The sequence below is a fragment of the Sorghum bicolor genome, chromosome 2 (assembly GCF_000003195.3).
Source record: "Sorghum bicolor cultivar BTx623 chromosome 2, Sorghum_bicolor_NCBIv3, whole genome shotgun sequence".
Taxonomy (NCBI): domain Eukaryota; kingdom Viridiplantae; phylum Streptophyta; class Magnoliopsida; order Poales; family Poaceae; genus Sorghum; species Sorghum bicolor.
Window position 1 is genome coordinate 38,292,155 of NC_012871.2, and position 9,738 is coordinate 38,301,892.

At 41.1% G+C, this 9,738-nt stretch overlaps 1 protein-coding gene across 1 annotated transcript; it reads left to right on the plus strand.

The window, feature by feature from the left end:
* Positions 7,890-9,045, plus strand: LOC110432393. The gene is made up of 2 exons (XM_021452716.1): positions 7,890-8,287; positions 8,598-9,045. Exons 1-2 carry the CDS (start codon positions 8,042-8,044, stop codon positions 8,706-8,708), a joined length of 357 nt encoding a protein of 118 aa, XP_021308391.1. The 5' UTR covers positions 7,890-8,041; the 3' UTR covers positions 8,709-9,045.

The following is a 9,738-nucleotide window of genomic DNA, read 5'->3' on the forward strand; positions in this document are numbered from 1 at the left end:
AAGTGCAAGGTTTGCACATAAAGCAGTATAGGCTAAGAAACCATTTTGGACGCACCCGATGGTACTCATAGGTAAAAGGCTCAAGTGAAAGCTCGGTTTGGTCTGTTTGGAGATAGTGCTAATCTTGATGCAAGATAGATGCACGGTCTGCATGGAACATACCATATGCTTTGAAATTAATTTGGACACACCAGATATAACTCCTTGATTTCGTGTGTCATATGGAATCTCGCTTTGGTGTGCTTAGAGACAGTATTAGTTTCGGTGCAAGATTTGTGCACAGTTTGTGCCTAATGCACCGAAGTCTAAGAAACCATTTTGGAAGCACATGTTGGTACTCCTAGGTGAAGAGGCTCAAGTGGAGGCTCGGTTCGGTCTATTTAGAGATAGTGCTAATCTTGATGCAAGATAGGTGCATGATTTGCATGGAACATACCATATGCTCATAAATCAATTTGGACGCACCAGATGGAACTCCTAGATGACATGTGTCGTATGGAATCTCACTTCGGTCTGTTTAGAGATAGTGTTAGTTTCAGTGCAAGATAGGTAACTGGTTTGCACCTAATGCTCCATAGGATAAGAAACCATTTTGGACGCACCCGATGGTACTCCTATGTCAAGGAGCTCAACTGAAAGCTTGGTTCGGTCTGTTTGGAGATAGTGCTAATCTTGATGCAAGATAGATGCACTGTTTGCATGGAACATACAATATGCTCAGAAATCAATTAGGACGCACCTGATATAACTCCTTGATGATGTGTATCATTTGGAATCTTGCTTCGGTTTGTTTAGAGATGGTGTTAGTTTTGGTAGAAGATATGTGCACGGTTTACAACAAATGCAACATAGGCTAAGAAACCATTTTAGACGTACCCGATGGTACTCATAGTTGAAGAGGCTCGAGTGGAGGCTCGAATTGGTCTGTTCGGATATAGTGCTAATCTTGATGCAAGATAGTTGCACAGTTTGCATGCAACGTACCATATGTTAAGAAATCAAGTTAGGTACCATATGTTAGTTTCAGTGCAAGATAGGTGCATAGTTTTTGCCTAATGCACCATAGTCTAAGAAACCATTTTTGATGCACCTGTTTGTACTCCTAGATGAAGAGGCTCAAGTGGAAGCTCGGTTCGGTCTGTTTAGAGATAGTGCTAATCTTGATGTAAGATAGGTGTGCGGTTTGCATGGAACATACCAAATGCCTGGAAATCAATTTGGATGCACACGATGGAACTCCTTGATGACGTGTGTCATATGAAATCTCGCTTTGGTCTATTTAGAAACAGTGTTAGTTTCGGTGGAAGATACACTACAAGAATCTTGTGATTTTTTGACTTTCTATTTATGTCATTACATATGAAAATAATGTCACAACATAAGAGTTATGACAATTAGTTGACAAAAAACTATATGTCAAAAAATCACTGTCATAAATGAATCATATGACATCTATATATTCTTGTAAGATGTGAGACCTCGCCAAATGGCAAAATGCGACGTAAGATGAAAATTTGACGTGGCAATGACATGTTACAGAAAAATAAATGTCATAAAATCAATTTTGGCCTGTTGAAGCCCATATAGCAACCAGGAAATTCATGGGCCACACAAGCTTTTTTTATCGGCTGAAACTGTTGAGCCCAATATTTTTTTCTTTTTCTAGCCAGTATCCATTTTGTTAATTGCAGCCCATTCAATTTTTCAGCCTTTCAGCCCACTAAATTCAGGCCTTTTAATTTTTTTGTCCTATGCAAGCCCAGAAAACTCAGCCCAGCCCATACAAATCACAACACAGCTCATACATCACAGAAATCAGCCTATACATCACAGAAATCAGCTCAACATCACATAATATTATCTCCAAATCACCAGTCTTACAATTCAAGAAAATACTACTCGAACGCAGCAAGACATCACAATAATTTCACTATTGTCTTACAATTCAAGAAACAGCTGTCTCAAATTTGCATAACAACAGCGACAAAATAGCAGCGAACAATAGTGCAACAGCGACAACAACAACTCATAACAGCGGCAACACAGCAGCGCACTACACAAAATAGTCTTGCTACAGTCAACAAAATCATCCTTGGCATCACAGGCACCAATGCCACCAAAATATCAGAGTCAAAGAGGTTACTGCTGAAGATCTGGCAGAAGGCATGATGCAAATTTCTCAGCGAACAAGGTACGAAGGAAGCCTTGCATTTCAAGAGTTTTTTGCCTCACCTTTTCAGTTTCCTCAGCATTCTTCTTGGCTGCTTCTTCAATCTTCCTTGATGCCTCTTTCTGTTCCTCTAGCTGCTTCTCCAAATCAGAGACTTGTGATTGCAGTCCCGTTGATCCCATCTGAGCAGCTTGTATTTCACTTTGAAGATCATTCACACGAGCAGTCATTTCAGCAATCTTGGTATTTTTCTTTGTTGTGAGTTGCATACCAACATTCTGAAGAAATGTTGAATTCGGCAGAACATGAGCTACAGCCTCAAGTGGCATCTTTGGAGCTCGTCCTTCTTCTATTTGTTGATCAAGATATGCCTCCATGTTAGCCTAGCAACAATAACACCAGAAAAATTAAGATATGTGCAAACATGTTTTTTTCTGTTTAGCATAAAGATCTGTCCAAACAATGGAGTTTTTCATCATAGCAAGAAATAAGTTACTCACAATAGCATCCTTTGCTTGCTCATTGAAACTTGACTTGCTGCTGCAGTGAGTGCTCTTGAAAATGTCAATTGCAGTTGGTGTTGCATCCTTAAATTTGGTTTGCTTCTGAAATACAAACAAACACAAAAGTAACTAAAAGCATTTGGAGCATATGATTAGTAGCAGAAGCATGTAACTAGTAGCAGCAACATGAAACCATCATGCATTATAGCATGACACAATCTACTTTATTTTCCATCATGGATGACACATAGAGATGCTGATGCATGGCAACAAGTAGCAGGAGCATGGAACTTGCTGCAATGATAGTAAAAATGACAGTAACACAAGCCAATAACTTATGGAAGAAAAAAATCATTGTGGCTCAAATGGAATTGATCATTATGGTTATGTCCTAGTTGACTTCACTAGCATTCATACCTACCACAACTACACACATCAAAAAATAGCAAAGACATGAGAAACCATGACCACAGAGGGGACATGTACTTCCCCGACAACATACAACTGCCAAATAGAGAAAGCAACACTCTAACTTGCTACCCAGAAACAAAGCTAACAAAAAGACTGCACACTTAGTGAACATATGAATAATTAATAGACAACAATTTACTAAATCTTGATAGCTTATCAATGCAAGATCACAACACACAGTGATAGCAACAGGACAATAGTTGTCGCTACAACAGCACAATAACAGATGGCTTCATTTTTCTTACCATGACATAGCATTGAGCAACATAGCTCCGAGATCCAGTCATCTGATGGTACTGAACTTGCTCACGATTGTTTTTGAGTTTCTGGCATTTTTCCTACAGGAAGACAAGTATTAGTTGATGGACAATTCCAATATTATGAAAGGCAAAACTGTGTCAAATGCTAAGGAAGGATACCATGTGCTTTGGGTTAAACCACATGTCGGTGAGTGCTCTCCACTCATCATCAGTCATTGTAGTTAGTGGTGAAGTCTTTCTCACTTCATTTGCTGGTATGCCATTGAAGTATTGTTTCTTTAGCTTGTACCTCATCTGTCGCTGTCCTTTTTTGAGCAAATCATTAAGTGTATCCTTCACCAGCGCAGCTTCTTTGTCAATGGTGAATGAACCCTGGCCAAGAGGGACATGTCATTAAACCACATTCAAATGACCCACAGGTGCAAACTCCAAAGTAAGTAGTACTATATTACAGAGTAATTTGAATTTATAAATGTACCAAGATTAGCAAGGGGAAATATACTAATTGTACCAAGATCACTAGAAGAAATGAGAAGGCTAGCACCAAATGAATTTCTGAGAAATGAAGAAACCAGATATATATTTATAGCACAGTTTTGCAGCTGCAGCAGCAAAGCAAGTACAAAAAATAGTTTTCTACCAGCCTAAATGAAGTTAAAGTGAGCAGCAAAGCAGCCATGTATCTATTTAGGTTCATATACAACACAATAGCCCGGCTAATTTTATTTAAGGAAGACAGGTTCTCAATGATTGGGCAACTGCAAAGCTTTAGAATATGTACAAAACTGCTACATCTTCCGTATACAAATTAAAGTTGTTAGTATCTTTCTAGCAGCTCAAAAGAAAGCACAATAGCAGCCAGATATTTATCTACGTTCATACACCACGATAGGAGCCAGGTATCTATTTAGCAATGCATAAAGCACAAAATATTAATTATCTATTTAGCAGCTAGTTTTTCAGTGTAGTTACTAATGATAGGTTTAGCAGCAGCATCTTTATAGTGCTTTCAATGAGGGTAGATTGGGACGTGGTCCCGTATAGTAATACCAGCCTCTGATGCTAGTTTTGCAGCTTGCAAAGGCTCCTCTGGCCGCAATTTTCCTTCAGAGATGTGCAGTGGGATCTTGTCTCTTAACTCTCTTGAAATATTATCCAAATCTCTACCTAGGTGTCTTCTAGTGTTAGATCCACCTGTCAAGGAATTTATAAACAATTAGAGGAAATTTGAGACCCATTAATGGAAATAAATAAGTCATTAATATTGGAGATAGGGTCAAATCACTTGCCTCTAGTAGGGAGCTCACTGTGGTTGTTGGACTGGGTATTATCATTGGCACAAATCAGTGCAGCTTCTGTGGAATCATCTTGTGGCTCTGCTGTTGGAACTTCACTAGCTGAGGCCAATTCCCTTGTCCTCTGCCTAGTAACCCTTGCTGGTGTGTTTTGCCGCTGAAGTGCCACTGCCATTACTCTTTTTGATTTTTGTGATCCTCCAGCCTGGATGGAAGCAGGAGGTGCCAAATGCTCGCTGTGTTCAGGTTCCAACTCCAGCATGGCCTCCTACATGATTCAATAAATTATAGTACAATGAATAATTTTGCATATTTTATTGAACACAGCATGAATAAACCATGTAACTGCATATTTAACATCAAGGTTGTCATGAAGGTACCTTATCAGCTACCCCTTCCATATCTTCACCCGCTTCATCGTCTCCTGGTTGATACAACGGGTCAGGGTCTTCACGAGTAGCATTGGTTGTCTTGCGCGAGTCTTGATGAGTAGCATTGGTCGTCTTGCGAGTCTCTCTTGATTTCTTCAAAATGTCAGCCGCCTGTTGTATTCCTAGGCTTCGGAACACGCGACTGTTAAACAACAACCTTTCATCCCTCTGCATCTCGTATTCAGTCAATGGAGGCTCTAAACTTGCACAAGAAAATATATCACACATCAATGAAAAATAAATGAAAGAGGTCATTTCAAGCAAGGAACAATATTATTTCAAGCAAGGCACAATATTATTTAAGTACTACTATACCAGGGGAAAATGTGCTGAGCAATAATCAAGAAACAACAGCTATGATTTTAGCTTCACTAGTACTAGCTCCTAATTCATCCATCATGCACGACAATATTGCAGTATTCCCAGCAGTCAGTAGTCAACAGACTCCTCACGGAGGTTCAGTAGTCTATCAATAATTCCCAACATGAATAATCTATCTATTCAGAACTGCATATACAAACTAGATTTTTTTCTCGCCTAAACTGCATATACACATTGGCGAGGGACCAGAAACCTCATGCCCTCCCGCACGAATGTGACACTTTCCCAAGAACTGGGAGCAGAAACCTCATGCCCTCCCGCATCCCCTACTGCCCGGGTTGCTCCACCTCATGCCCTCCCGCATCCCCTGCTGCCACAGGAGCCCCACGCCGTCGAGCACCTAGATCCCCCGCGCCACCGGCCGAGGCAAGGCACTACATGGCTCCCAACAACCAACAACACACAACTGTAAATTCTCAGCCTCGCTGCCTAGCATGCCTACAGCTGTGCTGGAGCCTTTGCCTATTTTCCCCGCCATATGGATTGCAAAGTAAGAGGGGGAAGTCGACAAGTTACCTTCTGGTGAAGTTCTGGAGCGCGGCATAGGACGCCGGGTCGCCGATTTCCGACCAGGAGCCATCTTGGCGAGTTTAGGACACCGGGAGGAGCGCGGAGTACGTCGTCCAGAGGTGCGGCAATGGTGGAGGGTGGCGAACCCACCTCTCAGTTGCAGCGTTAGGGTTTGGGGAAGTGGCGGCTGCTGCAGCCTGGAGGAAGTGGCGGCTAACTAGGGTTTGGGGGTGGGAGAGGAGAGTTGTAGTTCACAGTCTAGTGTTATTTTTCGTTACTGTCCTCCTCATAAGAGCATGGATGTTACTGGGATGTGTGGACAGAGACGGTAATTTGCCCTGGAAATTTTTGGTCTCACGGGGAAACATCCCGCCACTCTACGTTTTAGGTCGAGAATTGGTTGTACTATACAAAACTTGCATTAAAATCTCAAATACTTTAAACTTTGCCACCATTTGACCACCATAGTCATTTAGATGAATGAATTTTTGAAAAAAGGTTGAAATTTAGTAAAATTATGAGACGAACACTAGTACAAGTATTTTTAAAAATAGGAAAAAAATTTAAATTTTAGGGAAGGCCAATCGTCCGCCCGTCTCCGTCGAAGTCACACATTTTTTCGCGTAAAATCGCGCGCTACGCGGCTGCTAGGATTCGAACCTGAGACCTTACCCTCGCGCGTAGCCTCCTCAACCACTCCACCTATCACTCAGTTGTGTCTATATTACAGTTTAGTTCCCCACATGTGTAAAACTGTTGAGTTGAACATGTATACTACCCTTTTCACTAGAGACGACTACTTGTTGATATTGTATAAGTTTTTGAGTTCGACATGTGCTTTATAACATGACATGTGTTTATAACACGATTCATAAAGTCTTCGAAGAGAAAATTAGAGTATACCACACCCAACAACACAACTAGGAGATGTCCGATCTATATCACCGGGATATAATTAATTCAATCCCCTCAGTCGTCTTGCATCTAGAGAAGGCAAAGGTGTTGTCGCCCTGTCGATTCTAGCATGCATGCCACATGCAAGGTTTCTAACCATATTGCAGAGTACTCCCTCCGTCCACAAATAAGTGCACATCTCGTTTCCCGAGGCGTCAAACATTTTTAAATTTGACTAAATATATATAAAAATATACTAATATTTATTGTATGTAATATATATCATTAGATTGAGCATGAAATATACTTTCATAATATACTAATTTGTAGATACAAATATTGATATTATTTGATATATTTCTAGTCAAACTTAAAAAAGTTTGACTCCTCGGGATGCGAGATATGCATTTATTTGCGGACGGAGGGAGTAGTGCTGTAAACAATGTTGATCCCATCTCTTTTTATGTCCACACTCATACCCCTAGTTGAAAAATGTCGAATGACCGAGAGAGACCTAATTGGGTTTAGTCACCAGAGATAGCAATATTGGATGTGTGGTAATCAAATATTGATGACTTTGACGAGCATTAAGGGAGTGTATTAAGAGATCAACAACTTGACAAAGCATTGTGACAGTGCATTAAGAGAGAGTGGCTCTAGAAGAGATAGAATATTGTGCTTTGGCTAAACTAGAAATGAATAGGCAAATAGAATAACTATAAATTGATACTGTCTACTTTTAATAAACATATATAATATATATAACCTAGAACCAGTAATGCACAATGTGTAAAAAACTTATATAGTTTTTGTTGAACTAAAAAAACAAAAAAATGATCTCAGGTTGGTTCGAACCTGAGACCTAGCGTCTAAAGCCCACAAACCAAACCACTGAGCCATCAAACATTTTTAGATGGAATCGACGATATAGTTTATATAGCCTATACATTCACCATATTATTTTCTTTACCCACCGTATTTACCCTGCCTCCTCGCATCCCCTCCGCCCTTCCTCCCTCATTTACGCCGCCTCCTCGCATCTCCTCCGACCTTCCTCGCATCTGTCGTCTCCACTGTCCAGCCACGCCCTCGCTCACTCTGCATCCGAGCTGCACTGCCTAGGGGCATGGCTAGGGCCAAAAGAGCGATGCACGCGCGCCGCCAGCTGCGCGATGCTGCCGGCAAGTTTGCCACCGGGATGGAGCCGGGAGGCGGCGGCCAGGGGTCCTCTATGGACGGGATGCAGCCAGGAGGAGGCGGCGGCCACGGATACTCCGCGCATGGAGATGGAAGCAAGAGGTCCTCCTCGCCGCCGGGAGGCTACCGCTCCGGCCAGGGTCCGTCGGCGCCGCGGTGCCCGAAGTGTTTGAAGGTTGTTCCCCTATCTTTATAGTTACTACTCCAATTACATTGTGATGTGCTCAGTTTGGTTGGATCATGATAGCAGGCACATATGTGTGCCATATAGATTGTCCTGTGTTGGTGATAATTGTTTTGTTTCATGGTGTGATAAAAATTGAGACCGTCTGCACTACGGTGCTGCTGGTTTTTGGATTGTTCTTTGTATTCTAGTCATGTGTAGTGACAATTGCTTTCTGCTATTGAAGTGAACTTGGTCTGAAATTTATTTAGCACATATAATAGGATTACTGAATGTCTGAAATTAAACTTTTTGTATGCAGATGGAGAAGAGGTTTCTGAAATTGGAGAAGCAGATTAAGAAGCTGAAGCTGAGACAGTTTTATTTGGGCAAGAAAGTGTGGGTGCATGGCAGCAAGCTCTATGACTTATAGATGGAGCCTGTCGACAAGCCAGAGGCCAAGAAGGTGCTGGTGGTGATTGATGATTAAGATGCTTGATGCTGCCTAATGAAGATGGAACTGCAGTGTGCATGGTGGGATGTGTCTTTTGGTTCTGTCTTTTGGAAAGTCTTAGATGGAACTGCAGTGCATGCTAGGATGTGTCTTTTGGTCTGTCTTTTGGAATTTCTTAGATGGAACTGCAGTGCATGATTAGATGGTTATCTATGTAAATATATGGTATTTGGACCTGAATGGTTATGTATGTAATATATGGTTGCCTTGAATAATGGCCAAGTTGTTTTAGTGAATTGTTGTCTCCCTGTTTTCAGATCAACTCCATGAAATGAATGTTGCTGGCAGTTTTTTTGAAACTTAATGTATCTTGCTGGACTGGGATGTTATACATCCAGTTAGCACCACTTGCTTGATGCTTTTCCTAATTAAAAAAAACTGGGAATCCTACATATCTCTGTGGAAGTTGCAGGTCTGAAACTAGGAATTGCTTGGGTTTGAAGCTGGGAATTGCTTGGGTCTGTAAAAATACTGCACACATTTGGATGTAATCTCCCTAGTGGAAGTTATAACACCTGCAAATAATAGGCCTTGCAAGAAAGAAGACAATATCAAACTGCTAGCCAATATCAATTTAGTGGGCTAAAAAAACTTGCAGGTTTGAAACTTTTCTTACAGAACTTGCAGGTTACAGAACATAACTTCTAGGCAACAATTCTTGCAGGACATACAAAGGAGCATAACAATATGATGAGTTACAGAACTTGCAGGTTTCAAACTGCTAGCCAGCTGCACTACTCTACAACTAAATTCAACTAAATTCAACTAATTCTACTCATCATAATCACTATCATCGTCATCATCCTCTACAGGGACTGTTGGATTATCATTATCACTAGCATATTGCCATCCAGTTTCATCTTCGACGTCCTCTAACTCATCATCTTGTTCTTCAACATCTCTTTGCACACGTAGGTCATCAACTAAACTAGCATCAACACGAACACCA